Below are 15,523 nucleotides of genomic sequence, written 5' to 3'. Positions count from 1 at the left end.
CTCTTTCCTCTCCCCCTTCATGTCTTTTCTTTTCTTTGTTTTCTTACTCATTATGGATGTTCTCTGTCAATGCTTCTCTGTCTCTGTCTCTCTGTCTCTCTCTCTCTGTCTCTCTCATATCTCTCTGTCTCTTACCTTTTTTCTTTTTGTGTGTATTATCCTTTCTGTTATTTTCTTATCTTTTTGCATTTGTCTCTATCTCTTGTCACTATCTCTCTTCTCTCCGTCTCCCTCATCTGTTTCTTAACCTTTTTTTGTGTGCATTATTATCCTGTTTTCTTATCTTTGCATTTCTCTCTCTCTCTCTCTCTCTCTCTCTCTCTCTCTCTCTCTCTCACACATTCTCTTTCTCTCTACCCCATCTTTGTGTAGCTCTCTGATCCTGATCCTTCCTCTGTCTCTTTTTTTCATCCTCTCTGACTTAGTTTCTGTTTTTCTCTATTTATCTTTATCTCTGTCTGCCTCTCTGTTTCCTTCTCTTGGTCTCCTATCTTCCTTTGTGTCTCTCTGTCTCTCTGTATACCTCCCAGATTGTTCTCCTCTGTCTTTTATCTCTATGTCAATCTGTCTGTTCATCTCTTGTTTCTCTTCTTGTATCTTCATTTTTCTAGTTTCTTCTCCGTCTTAAAACTTTGTTCTCTTTATTCTGATCCAGGGGAATTTTTCAGGGCTGCACATTTTGGGGAAAACTCCACTGTTCTGGTGAATGTGTCCTATGATCTGAAACCAGCCCTTAAAAGTGTTTTTCCAACTTCATATTGCCACAGTTTCAAATCCAATTTTTCCATTTATTTCCAAGACCTGTGCTGTCAACCTTCAGTGGATAGAAACTGTCTCAAGGGTGATGAAGTCCCTGCCTTCTTCTGGTGAAATTGAATTTAAGATCTCAACATACCAAAAAAAACCCAAAGCAAAACAAAAAACAAACCCCAAAACAACTTTTCCCTTTGGCCCTAGCTATGCCTTTTAAAGGGAAAATAAAATTAAGCCATCTAAGAAATAAACCTGACTTTTGCTTGCCCAGGGAAAAAAAAACCAACACCCACCTACATACAACAAAGATGCTTTGCCATCCTCTCCAGAGGAAGGAGGAGCTAAGAAGGGTCCCTTTCAAGGTAAAATGCCTTCTCTGAGTGGTTGTGGCACTGGGGGCTGAGGCTGTGGCCGTGGTACTTTCCTCCTTGATTACACAGCAATCAAATCTAAAAACAGGGAAGGAGATTATCCGTGTATGTCAGGGCTCTGCCAACATGAACCATTATTTCATACGCATTAGTGGCTTCGTGGCAGAAGGTCACTTGCAATCACTCTGTCTGTTTCTTATCCTTTCTGCCAGGGGACTTTTCTGCTCCAAGCAACAAACCCCTTTGGCTAGTGAGGTGAGACCTGCAAATTATACCATTGCTACTCTCAATTTGCAGAATAACCTCTGCCTCCCCCCAACCCTCCCAAGCAAAACAAAGCCTGACTAGGCAACCCCCTGGTGTTTGGAGCTAACTGGGATGTCAGTGGCCGCTGTTTTTTTGATTCTTTCAACAGATTTATGTTGGCAAAATTTACTCCCTCCCCTTCATCCTCTCCTTCCTTCCCTCTCTCTAATAGTTTCTTGCCTGGTTTGTGCCAAGACAAACATTCCGATGGGATGTAGAAGAGTCAAATTGTGGCAAACTAGCTCTGGGGATGGAAAAAAGATTAGAAGTCCTGAGCCCCATCAGCAAGCAAAAGGATCCAGTCTCCTTTTTTTTAGCCCGGACTGAGGCCAGTGTATCTATCTACACCACCAGCTGAAAGCCTGGGAGTTGGCCAACTTGAGTCAGTGCCTTCTACCTGCACAGCCTACTGGAACAAGAGCCCACGTCCTTATCGGCTATTCAAAGCAGTTTTCGAATGTCATTTTGCCAACTTTATAGATTCCATCTGCCTTCCAGAGCAGACACTTTCCTGTGCTCTATGCCTAGGTTAAGAGAGGATAGCCCATGTTTATTTCAAAGCAATGGTTTGGAGAGGGGGAGGGGGAAGGAAAGGAAACAAGGGGAAAATGGGGGATGCAGGGGCAGTGGGGAATCTCTGGGTGACAAAAGACATTTTAGGCATTAGGTGAATAGAAGAAATCTGTTTTAGTTCAAAATTAAAGATGCTTTGGAAGGAAAAAAAAGTATTTTTTAAAAAATTAAATCAGAAGAGAAAGCCATAATATATACAATTATTTAAATAATCTACTACCTTGAATTCCATCATGTTAGACTCATGATACTATTTGCTGTTCTGTATAGGTGTTAAAAATAACCACAGGTATTTGAATCTTAAGTAAACTTTATTAAGCAGGGTTAGGGGAAAGAGTTTGGTAAAAGAGGCAGAATCTTGATAATACGAAGATTTTTCATTAGAAAATTACAGACAAGACTCTGGACAAGTGTCAGACAAAACAGATGAAGGCTTCTCAGGAATCTGAAAAACATTAATAATAATGTAAGACTGCTGATACAGATCGGTGTTAGTAGCACAGTGTTCGCGAATGGAGACCCTGGCTCCCCCTGGTGTTGTATGATAACTTTGCAGCTTTTTTTTTAAAGTTGCTATCTCAACCCATGTCCCCAAACCGTGCCAAAACAACACAAAACAAAACAAAAAACAAAAACAAAAAAGAAAAGAAAACAAAAAACAATACCCTTGTTTTTCCAAATCATTTCAGGCCCTCTCCATTCAGCCTTTACGATCTCATCATTTTCATTTACCTTTCAACGACCTATTTGAAAAATGCCTTTCAATCATTTCTTCTTTAGATCCAAGAAATCTCCTGAAAACTGGTGATACCTCCACCTTCAACAGATTACGACTGCTTAGTTTCCTCTGTGAAATGCATACTAAAACAAATCTAGGTTTTATAGTTCCTTTCAAGTTTTGAGGTCAAGCATTTGTTAACTACAAAAGCTTAATTATCCTCTCAGTGTACCTTAATTATTATGCAGTTGATTTTTTTTTGCAATGGCTGCCATTTTTATAACTTTATACCTTATCTAGAATAATTGCCCCTCATCCCACCCCTCCACATTACTGGCTTCTCTTTAGTTACAATACTACATACACTTTGCTTTAGGATGACCTTTACAGTTATTGATTGGCATATAATGGACTAGATATGTAAATAATACACCTCAATGTACATCAGCTGTTGCTTTTATCCTTAGGCAGGGGTCTCAATTGATGACAGCAGTGGTGAAAAAGAGGAAGGGGGATGTAGGGTAGGAAAAAGTCAGCTTGACTGTGGGAGAACATGTTGTGAGCAGGGATTCTTCAATAGCTCTGTGGGTATTTATTACTTAGATTTCCCAACTGGCCCGATAGACACGGGATCTGTTTGCACTTCCGCATCAGACATCCGTTTTGGTCCCTGGAGAATAATATGAAAAGGCTGAATCATTTTGATGAGCAATAGATTTTGATCCTCATGCTTTAGCATAAAAGTCTGCTGGCCATATTTTCTTTCTCCCCAACCTGATCCCCTTCCCCCTCTCCCTATCTAAGCATTGTTCTTTGCTACAGGTGTCTCAGCGATCCTAGCTAAAGGCAGCAGACATAATCTGGCGGTAGTTGAGTTGAAATACCACTATAAGAGTGCCTTTCTGAGAAAGGTATCTAATCTTAACCCCTTAAGTGATACCCATGAAAAGAACCCCCCCCCCCCCATATTTTACAGATGAGGAAACTGAAGACCAGATTAAAGATCTGATTAGTCTAATATTATACTTGGTTGGCAAAGCAAGGACTCCTGGATTCGAATCCCTGGCTCTATAGGACCGTAAGATTTAGAGCCAGACGAGATTTTGAAAATCATGTAGTCCCAAGCTCTCATTTTAAAGATGAAGATATTGAGGACCAGAGGGTTTAAGTGACATATCCTTGTCTCCTTGCTCTGATTCTCCAGGCTGCACTTCTGACTCTCTCTCACTCCTGACTCTCTAGATATTTCTCTGTAATGCCCCAAGTTCCTTCAGGTTAGATTCTTGGCATCACCAGCACCCAGCACAGTTCCTAGGACAAAGTGCTTATTAAGTGCTCATGGATCAGTTGATCCCGCTTCTGATGCTCTCTGCCTGTGTGATCTTGGCTCAATCTTCCTAATCTAATCCTAATTTCAATTTTCTACTCTATGAAAGGAGGAGGTTAGACTGCAAGGCCTCCTATGCCTCTTCTAACTCTAGCTCTCTGATCCTATCCTGTCCCAGGTCAAATAGGATTCTAGTTTAAAGATCACATCTCCTTTCAGGGCCTGGGTTTCCTTGTTTGTAAAATAAAGGGGTTGGTCTACAAAGTATCTCTTCTAGTGTTAAATCCTATGATCCTATTAGAAGGGTTAGGGAGGGTTGCTTTCCTGTGGATGACAGAAGAATTAAAGAGTCTGTCCTGGCTTTGGGAGTCTTTGAATCAGCTTCTTACTCCTAGCGTTTAGGTGCTGGTAGCAATGCCATTTCCCCCTTAGAATGCCTTCTTATCTTGGCCTTTGGAAAGCATGATAAAGATTTTTTATTCCAGGTGCCCCGCCCCCCAGTAATTCTCCTGACAATGGGCACCCAACAGATGTCCAGAATCATCCCTAGTTTTCTACCTCATTATTCCCTCCAATTTTCAGATCCTAGAGGATCTGAAACCTGTTCTTGGCAGGTAAAATTCTATTAAAATGAGTAAAAACTTGGTGTGTGAATTCTCCTCTGGCTACTGTTGATTTTAAGCAAATCCTTCTTTAAAATTAAACCATATAGACAAACTCTTCACTCTCCACCCCAACCCCCAAGTCTCAATAACATAAAAAGCTTAGTTTCATAGAATGGAAGGAAAGAACTAGCCCAAATTTCTAATTTTACAGATGAGGAAACTGAGACATAGAAGGGAAAAGTGACTTGCCCATGGAAACACAGTGGGTTAATGGCAGAGCTGAAAGGAAAGTCCAGGATTCCTGACTGTCAGTCTGCTGCTACACAGGCTTGTTTCATGTTCTTTAGCAAACCTAATTGATTATACCTTGGGCAAGTTAAGACATTTCCCTCTAAATGTCCTGTGGCTTACTAATGTTAACTGACTCTAAATCTCACAAACTTTGCAAAAACAAGCCAGTCACTTGAGGTTCACACAGACATCTGAACACCCCCACATCAATTAAATGACTGCAGGAGCTAGATGCTTAGCTGGCTTTCTGAAGTTATGAACTTGCTGGTATGCTCTCTCAATGGAGAGCAATGCATGGCCTAAAAGGATGAAAGAGTCGCCAAAGCATCTCACATTGGTTCTGCCAAAATAATAGTAACTCACATTTAAGGTTTGAAAAGAACTTCTTAATTTAGGGGGTAGGTAATAGGTGTATGATTAGCATCTCCATTTTACAGATGAGAAAACAGGTTCAAGTTGGGGTTACATACTAATGAATGTCAGAATCCAGACTCAAACCCGAACTTCCTTACTCCCAATCCAGCAGATTTTCCATATGTCATTCAGCTTCTCAGAGTTGACCTCAGCTTTTCCCCCTGAAAAGCAGGTTTGTTTTTATAAGCCAAACCCAAAGCATTGACAGACAATGGACTTTGGGAAAATGGAGGCCCAAGAGAAGCAATGTATTTTTAGCTTAGTTACACAGGTGAAGCAAGTAGCCTCCCTTCCCACTAAAAATACTCCCTATTCTTACTTTTTTCCTTAGATGGGGCCAAACTAACATTTAAAGATTACTCTTTTGATGAGGAAGGCATTGTTTCCAGAAGGTCCCTATTGAAATGTACATTACCTGGGTTTAATAATCTGTACATTAGCATCTGTCTGTAGGATGGCCAAGATTAACTAGTTGCCACCTAGAAGACAGCACAGATGGTAGGGAATAGGATGAACAATAATCTAGATTAGGAGATGGGAAAGATCTGGAGTTCAAGATAAGGTTCAGGTGAAATGCAGCCATAAGGGTCTCCAAGCATTAGATACCTCATAAGGAATTTACCAAAGGAAAAAAAAAATGGTGGAGGGGGGCAGGGAAGGATATCTAGAGACAGACATGTTGAAGAATAGCAACAATAACAATATTATTATTAGAATATCAATCCTTTACAAAGAGTGAAAGTTTCCCTGATTGAATTGGAAGGGGAGTTTAGCACTGTCTGGTAGAAGAACAGTCACTTCCCTTGTGGATTTTCAAAACACTAAGTTTGCCAGCTCTGAAACATTGGAGGCAAGCAGAAGCTTTATGGATGGTGACCCACAAAATTTTTTTGCCTCCTCTTCTCTGCCACCCCACCTTGCTGGCCATACATCTTTTTTTATTTAATTTTTTAGGCAATTGGGGTTAAGTGACTTGCCCAGGGTCACACAGCTAAGTAAGTGTCAAGTGTTTGGTCTGAGGCTAGATTTGAACTCAGGTCCTCCTGACTTCAGGGCCAGCACTCTATCCACTGCACCACCTAGCTGACCCGTTGGCCATACATCTTGTTGTAATGCTCTTTACCCAGTGGGAACCACTGCATCATGCAGGGAGCAGAGACACAAAAATTTGAGGCCAAGAATCAGCTTTAAGAAGTGTGACCCCTGGCAGTTGAGAAGAGAGTCAACTACGGCTTCATGACGAAACTAGCCTGGTATATAAAATTTGAGCTTAGGACAGAAGCAGACCTTGGGAATCCAGCTGAGCAACCCATGCAATGGAGATATATCTGGAAGGATCATTGTGAGGATACCATGAGAAAGGAAGAACGTTGCAGGAAGCTAAGTGGTACTGTGGCTGTAGTGCTGAACCTGGAGGCAAGAAGACCTGAGTTCAGTTCCTGCCTCAGACACTAACTATGTGACCCTGGGTAAGTCTCTTAACCTATGTTTGCCCCAGTTTCCTCATATATAATAAAAGACACAATAATACCTATCTTCTGAGGTTGTTGTGAAGATAAAATATTTGTAAAGTGCTTTGCAAATCTTAAAGTTTTATGTAAATGCTAGCTATCTGAGGCAGCTAGGTGACCCAGTAGATAGAATGCTGGTCCTGGAGTCAGGATGATCTGAGATCAAATATGACTTCAAACACTTACTAGCTGTGTGACCCTGGGCAAGTCACTTAACTTCAGCCTGCCTCAGTTTCTCCAACTATAAAAATGGGGATGATAATCATGGTACCTATTTTCAGGGCTGTTGTGAGGATCAAGTGAGGTAATATTTGTAAAGTGCTTAGCACAGTGACTGGTAGATTGTAGGCACTTAATAGCTTATTTCCTTCCCATTTAGACCCCACAGTACAAGAATTATTAATTGCTATAGCCACATGTGTTCCCTAAGTGTGTGCCTTGCTACCGATGTATTGTCCGTTACCATTCTTCCCATCAACCCTGTATTTGAGGGAGAGTAAGTTCTAGGTTTGTGGGGGGAGAACATTTTATAGTTACTGTTTTTACTAAGCTATCTTAGTAAATACCTTTTTCTTTGAGATAATTGTATCTACAGACTGGCTGGCTATTAAAGGTAGGTTCAGTTCTTTGGACTTGTGAGCTGTATATGAGTACCCATAGAGTACCCTAGAAACTGTAAGAGTAGGATCAAACCTGTGAATGCTGAGTTGGAGAGATAACCCAGAGGGGTTACTAAATATACATTATATAAATTGATCTCTACAATAGCCCTGTGAAGTATGTAGTGTAAATATTGTCTCCATTTTGAAGATAAAACTCAGAGAGGTTGTGCCCAAGGTCACATTGTAAGTGAGTGATGGAGTTGAGATTCAAATGATAAATTTTACCTACTGTAAAATTTTGCTGAGGACTTTTTCTATCTGTCAGGACATGGATATTCCTGCTCAATGACAAGATACATGGAATCTTTAGTACATTTATAATTCTCCCAATCCCCTGTGGTTCTTGTATTGCCCTTCAGGGCATCTGGCAGGGTGAATTCAATAATCACCTAAGTGAAGATATCAGTCTGCCATTTCAACAGACTTCCAGATCACTGGTATCTCCAGACACTTATCCATTCAAAACATCATGATCTAGACTTCATAGTCAGGACATGAACATCAGGTATACAATATGTTATTAAGTCTAGATGCCTGCAGCTGACATCATTAAGAAACAACAGAGAAAATTTTAATGAAGGTTTATATTTGCTTGCAAAATTGGGGGGGTGGAGTTTGGGGTCAGGGACCTGAATGAGATGAGAGAGACTGCAAATACAACTGAGTTGCCCAGGATGGCTTGGTCATATTATAGCAAGGGTAAATCACACCTTTTGGAGGATGAACAACCATGGCTTTCCAAAAGGAAGCATGTTGTTCTGCACAGGCACCTCTCTCCTTGCTTATTATCCAGGGCAGACATTACAAGAACAACATGGCATTCCAGTTGCTTTCCTAGGATCCAGGGCCAGCTTCTCAATTCTTTCTTGCTTGGACCTGGGCAGTTCTATTTGCTTTCCTAACTCTACTTTCCTCAGGGAAATCAACTGCAGCTTGATGGGACATTTATCATGCCAAAGGGAAGACATCCTTGACAAATGGAAAGTTTCTCCTAGGCTGCCAGGTTGGGCCATTAGTCAGAAAATTTGACTTTGAGTCTTGGCTCCACTAGATGCTCAGATCACTTTCCCTTTCTAAGCTCCAGGGTTTTATTCTTTAAAATGAAGGAGTTGGACTATATGATCCCTAAAGTCCTTCTCAGCTGTAACATTTTATTTCCTAAAGACCTTTTTAGCTTTGACATTCTTTGCTCTAGTAGGTTCAAAGGTCCCTTGCACTTTGAACATTCCATGTTCTAAGACCCCTTCCAGCTCTAATATTCTATAGCCTAAGGTTCTTTCTAGCTCTATTATTCTATATTTTCAGGTCCCTTCTCCTTCTAACATTAAGTATCCTAAGGTTTCTTCTAGCTCTGACATTCTACATTCTATGTTCTAGCATCCATTCTGTACTATGAAGTGTATTTATTCCTTTGCCATTTCCTCTTTCCAGAGATCCTTTTATCTTATGATAGGGTATGGGATCAGAAGCAATCAGTTACCTGAGTCTACTTTTATTTTCTTGGTTTGGGAAAAATGAGTGACCCCTCGATTCTGGAGTTTCCTGTTAACATATCATGGAAATTCCATTAGGAAAGGAAGAACACCCATTCTTGGCTTGGTTACTGTTTTATCAGGACATCAGAGATTGTCCTGCAGCCCAATCATCTCTAATATTACCAGATTAAACTTTCCACAGTTTTTTTTTTTTTTGTGATATAGTGGTGATCTCAATATTAATCCCTCATACTGGCATAGTGTTTTTTGAATTTTCAAAGCATTTTTACATTATTCTATTTGAGCATTAGGGAAAACCCCTAAGGTAGTCAGGGTAGGTATTATCGTGCCCAATTTATAAATGAGAAATTTGAGGCACAGGGGAGGTCACATGATTTCAAAGTCACACAGCTAGTCAGTGGCAGAGCTGGGACTAGATTTCAGTTCTCTTGATTCCTTGCCATGTGCTCTTTCCACTACAACAGGAGAGATCTATGTGAAGCAGAGGTTTTTAACCTGGGTCCATTAACTTTTTCTTTTAAATTTTATAACTGTATTTTAGTAAAATTGATTTCCTTTTAATTCTATGTATTCTATTTATTGCATTTAAAACCTTATTCTGAGAAGGGGTCCACAGGCTTTACCAGACTGCAAGGGGCCCAAGACACAAAAAAAGTTAAGAAGCCCTGCTATAGAGAGTAGACAGGGCTGTGGAGACTCCTTATAATATGATCATAGCTTGGAGTTTAATATAATGTGCTTTCCAAGGAGGTTAATAACTGTCCTGACAGTGAGGACCACACAGTTTAGCCCCTAGTTATTTTATTATTTCAACTGTATCCCTAACCAGACAATAATTTCTGGGAAGGAGGGATCAGGTCTTAGAGCACTTTTGTACCCTCCATAATACTCAGTATAGTGCTCACAGTAGATGCTTAAGAAATATATATATATATATATATATATTTTAAAATAAAGGCTGGGATGAGAAACCTGACATGAACATTCTCATTGGGCCTAATGGGAGGAGTGGTAGTCCATGGGATTGGCTGTGAGGTTTGCATCATACTCTACTTTGTGTCATACTTATCAGAGAATCCATTATTCTTATCCTCCCATTTTATATTTATAAATTCCTTGGGAGCAAGGACTATGCTTTTTTTTTTTTTTTTTTTTTTTGGTGAGGCAATGGGGTAAAGTGACTTGCCCAGGGTCACATAGCTGTGTTAAGTATCTGAGGCAAGATTTGAACTCAGGTTTTCCTGAATCCAGGGCCTGTGCTCTATCTACTATACTACCTAGTTGCCTGGACTATGCTGTTTTTAATCTATCTCTCTAGTCCTGAACACATTGCCTTGCACAAGTTAAGTTTGCAATGATGGAACATTTTTTGTTTTATTTGTTTGCTTCTCTTTTTTTGGGGGGGGGGATTGGGTAGACATAATAGCTGACCTTAAATATTTGCAGGACTGTCATGTGGAAGAGGAATTAGATATGTCTTACTTGGCCCCAATGTCTGAAAGTTGCAGAGAAGCAGCAGATATAGGTTGCATGTAACATCTAAAAATTAGAATTATCAAAAAGTATTGTTTGAATTACCTTGGGGAATATTCTCTTTGGAGCTTTTCAAGCAAAAGAATGAATGACCTCTTGATGGGGGACATGGGATAATAGATTAAAAGTTGGAAGGGATGTTAGAGGTCAGCTGGTCTAACTGGCTCTTACTGAGGAGGAAACTGAGGCCTAGGCAGGTAAAGTGACTGGTCTAAGGTCACAGAGGTTAAATAAGTGAAAAGACCAAGATTTAGACTCAGGCCTTTATGACTTCATTTCAAATACTTTTTCCTTTGGAATGAACTGAAGAAGGAATTCTTGGTCCAGTTCAGGTTGGACTAAATAGCTTGCATCCCTTCCCACTTGGAGGTTCTGCAATTCTGTGAAACATTGACTTGACTTGATTGCAGGACCAGAGGGATGTTGTTAGAATATCATTTTATGTATAACTCAGTCCCATTGCTCAGACTTTTAGGATGTTGTTATGAACTTCCAGCACACTGTGTTCCCTAAGAGCTCAGCATCCTTAACCAATGATTGATGATAGAATCACAGAATTTCAGTGCTAGAAATCTGTGGCTATCACAATTCATGTTCTTTCAAACTTATAAAGCACTTTGCACATGATATCTCATTTGGTTCTCACAACAATCCTGTAAAGAAAGGTATTGAGGGCATTGTTCTCCTTATTTTACAGAGGAGGAAACTGAGGCTCTCAGAGATGAAGTGATTAGCCCGTGATCACACAGGTAACAAGTGAGAAGATTGGAATTCAAAAACCAGACCTCTATTGAATCCAATTATAGCATTATTTCCACTACACCCTGTTACCTCTCTGAGGCTGGTTCTGTGTTGTTTTCTCTGTCCTCTGCCTCTCTACCAATTTATAGATAAGAAGGGATGAAGGAGTCCTGGGCAAGGTCATGTAATGAGTTAGTGGCCAAACTCTGATAAGAACCTGGGGTATCTAGTGCCATAGTCCCAACCAAACACTGAACAGTGAACCCAGCTTATTGTTAACCAAGAACAACACGCCACTGTCTCCCTAGCCCTGCTTCCGAACAACACGGCACACAGACACTCTTTGCTGGGGTGGGGCTAGCTCCAGCTAGACTGTGGGTGGCTGCATTTTAAAAATGAAGGCTATGAAGAGAGAACTGACTGTCCTTATTGTGCTCAGCTGGAGGAGTGGTGGTCCAGGGACTGAGCTGCCAAGTGCCAGGTCCTCTGTAAGGGAAGGCAATTGAATGGTCTATTTCAGCAGGATAAAGGAATAGAAAAGCCATGGAGGGGCAGCATATAGTAGAAAGGACTTAGAATCATGGGGTAATATTCCAGCTGTGGCATTTACTATCTCTGGATCCATATACAAGTCTTTGAACTTTTCTAAGCCTCAGTTTCCTTATAATAATAATAATAAAGCTTTTATATAGTACTTCAAAGGTTTGCAAAGTAAATATTTTCATATTTGATTCTAACAACAACCTTAGGGGGTAGATACTATTATCACTTCCATTTTATCGATGAAGGAAACTGATGCAGGCAGAGGTTAAGTGACTTGCCTAGGATTGTATGACGCCTAATAAGTGTCTGAGGCCAAATTTGAACTGAGGCCTTCTTAACTCCAGGTCTAATGCTCTATCCATGGTGCCACCTAGCTGCCCATCTATAAAGTACAGATAATAAATAAATACCTGCACTAACTCCCTCAAAGGTTAATTGTGAAGCAAATGCATTAAAAAAAAATAAAATCTATATAAAGGTGACCTAATATTTTGGATGGGCTATCATTTGAAGCCCATGTTCCCCCCTCCCCTACATGGTCCCTGAAGTTTCCCATTGTGGCATCATTCCTTTGGGTTAAGGCCCAGTGGTATGCTGGAGCTCGCTCAAACTGGCTGGGAGAATCAATTGTTAAATTTTCAGTGTGAGCATTTACACCTCAGAAATCAAAAATAAGGTCTTGATTTAATGTTTTGCTGATTGTCTAGACTTAAGAAAGTAATGGAGAAACTTTTAATAATGAAGAATAAACGTAAAAGTCTGTTGAATGTACTTTTTTTTTGGAGGGGGGGAAGCTGATTGTTAATCATTTACCAACCCATGTCAGGTTAAGACATTACCTCCAAGATGAGGTGACACACTTGTGCGTTACTGTTCACCAAAATAATAGCTTACACTAGATGATCAGTTGAGAATAGGAGTTGGTTGGGGATGGAACATAAGCTAGGTAAACTGTGAATGGAGTAGGGGTGGGAGGCAGTAGTTAGGAGACATCATTGAGATTTAGGTATTATCTCCAAAGAGTAGAACTCTTTTGTGGGGCCGTGGTTGGATACTATGGGGACAACCTGAGATCAGTAGAGTTTTTGGAGGTTGTGAGAACTGGGAGGAAGTGAGAAGAGGGCGTGATTGAGGGGAAGAGTAAAGATCGCTGAATCTCAAACTGAAGGGGTGACTAGAGGAGGGAGTGAAGAGGTCAATAGATGAATGAGTGATGAGGTCACTGGATAGATGATGGAGCAAGAACACCACAGAAAGAGATGGGGAGGTTTTCAGAGGGAAGGAGTGAGAAGGTCATGGGAGGGGAAAATGAAGAGAATGCCAGAGGAGGGAGCTTAGATGGCACTCCAGAATGGAATGCATAGGGGACAAAGAATTCTGTGCTTTTTACAGCTGACATGGAGATAGTTTCCCTAACCTAGAGCAGCTCATCAACCTAGGATACCTTCAGGGCTTCAAGTAAATCAAGGCTACTTGCTTTAAACAGCCCGAGTATAGAGGGAGAACATGCCTACACTGTCCCTAGAAGATGACTGACAGATTTAGGACATGGATTTTTTTTTTTTTTTGGTCTAGAATTTTTTATTTCTTTGTTGTTGTAGGAAATTCACTCTACCAGTGAGTATCTCAAATGTTCTGCAACATAAAGGAGTTGCCTAGGGCATTGAAAGAATAAGAGACTTGGCCAGGGTCTTACAGCCTGTGTGTGCAAGAGGAAGGATTTAAACCCAAGACTCCCTGCTTCTAAGTCAATTCATTATTCCCTTGACCCAACAGACTCAAGTTATGGTGACTCTGGAATAATACTGACTCTGGAATCAGAGAATAGGGATTCAATAAACAAAAATCTCTCCCAAAGCTTCTAATCAATATCTCACCAAAGCTCTTTCCCTGTTTAGGGATGCCTCCTTGGGCAATATTTGGATGTACTTACTATCTGTGTGACTTTGGGCAAGTCACTTAACTTCCTTGGGCCTCAGTTTCTTGTTCAGGAAGATTATGGGATTAGCCTAGGTAGCTTCTGAAGTTCCTTTCAGCCCTGGATCTATGATTTTGTGAAGAAATGAGTCGAAGCAAAAGGATAGGAAAGAAAAATAAACACACGTACAAGGCCTTTAAAAAAACCTCCCAAAGACTGTCGCTTCTCTGGCCTCTTCAGGGGACTTTCCTTGGAGCCCCCTCCATTCTGCATGGAATTCTTCTCGGCCCCTCGGCGATCAGGGGAGTTCACCTGCTCTGTGGCATCCTTTTTGTTTCCCTTCTGCTTGTTCAGATCAGCCGAGGGCTTTTTGTCCTTTGAAGCCTCCTTGTTCTTCTGCCCAGGCCCTGCTGGTTCAGTTTCAGGGGGCGTGACAGCCTTTTCTGTGGAATCTGAGGTCTAAAGCAAACAAAACTTATTTTTAGCACTTGTTTTAACAAGCAAGTTAAAAAAAAAGCAAAAAACAGGCTAGCTCATGCGTCCAAAAACCACCTGTTAGGGCATTTTTCTAATTTAATTTACCTGCACAGAATCAAAAAATAATCATAACTATTCCTATTTTCATCACTGTGTTTTTGGATGGCTTTCATTTCCTTTAAAACCCTATGTTGAAACTGAGATTTTAATCAGGAAGGCAGTATTTAAGGGGAAGGGAGGGGGCATAAAATTGTCATAAAGAAAGTCTACACAGAATTGACATAGATGAGCAAGATTCCCAGATTCCCAGCCCTAGAAATTCACTGCATCCTTGGAAACACATGGGCTGAAGCCACAGCACCCTAAGACATGGAGAGATCTTTAGAAAATCACAAGTTACTAAAAATCACAAGCAGATAAAAACTGCAAAGGCCACAGTGCAGAACAGCCTTTGACCCTTAAAATAAAAGACAGTGAAACCTGATAGTTTACCTTCAGATAGTCTGGGGGAAACATAAACCAACCAAAACAAGTAGAGTACTCCAAACTCAGAGGACAGAAGGAAGAGAAGCAATGGTGACTCCCTCTGGAGTGTTGATAAGAGTCACAACTCACATTTCTAAAAATCTTTAAGGTTCACAAAGCCCTTTCCTTGTAATAATCTGGTGGGAAGGATATAAAATTCTAGGTTTATAGCTGAGAATACTGAGGCCCTCAGTGAGAGGTTGAAGGACTTAGCCATGGTCATAAAACCTGTAAACATCAGAGGCTGGATTTGAACCCAGATACATTAGAATGTGAGCTCCTTGAGGGCAGGGACTATCTTTTGACTCTTTTTTAAATCCCAAATGCTCAGCACTTCCCAAACCTATAGCAGACACTTAATAAATGTTTATTGAATTGAATCTTCTGACTCTAAATTTAACATTCTTTCAAGTAGACCAACCATCCCTAAACTGCCGATCTATTTCCCTAGGACTCTGAGGAAATAGTTTCCCAGGATATTAAAAAGGCAGCAGTTTTCAAATATTTTGTAAGATTTAGAGCTGAAAAACACCTTCTAAGATCAATTGTAATCATTTAGTAGAATACACACTCCTGGAGGGAGTTTCTTTCTCTTTTTTTCTTTCTTCCTTTCTTCTCTTTTTTTTTTTTTTTTTTTTGCTTTTTTGGTGAGGCAATGGAGGTTAAGTGACTTGCCCAGAGTCACACAACTAGTTCTTTCTTTCTTTCTTTCTCTTTCTTTCTTTCTTTCTTTCTTTCTTTCTTTCTTTCTTTCTTTCT

General features: G+C 40.4%; 1 protein-coding gene across 7 annotated transcripts in view; it reads right to left on the bottom strand.

The window, feature by feature from the left end:
* Positions 1–2,325: 2,325 nt before the first annotated feature.
* The window catches only part of BCAS1 (breast carcinoma amplified sequence 1), a 156,131-nt gene continuing 142,933 nt past the window's right edge, over positions 2,326–15,523 (bottom strand). For all 7 annotated transcript variants that reach the window (XM_027847761.1, XM_027847773.1, XM_027847766.1 and 4 more), the window contains 2 exons: positions 13,952–14,221; positions 2,326–3,391 (listed from right to left, as the gene is read on the bottom strand). In XM_027847761.1, coding sequence (XP_027703562.1) covers positions 3,317–3,391; positions 13,952–14,221 — 345 coding nt within the window. In that variant the 3' untranslated portion in view covers positions 2,326–3,316. The remainder of the gene's footprint in view (positions 3,392–13,951; positions 14,222–15,523) is intronic.

This window comes from Vombatus ursinus, unplaced genomic scaffold (genome assembly GCF_900497805.2).
Source record: "Vombatus ursinus unplaced genomic scaffold, bare-nosed wombat genome assembly UNPS02000580.1, whole genome shotgun sequence".
In the NCBI taxonomy this organism is placed as follows: domain Eukaryota; kingdom Metazoa; phylum Chordata; class Mammalia; order Diprotodontia; family Vombatidae; genus Vombatus; species Vombatus ursinus.
Note: the sequence above shows the minus strand (reverse complement) of the source record. Positions and strands in the feature narration are given on the sequence as shown.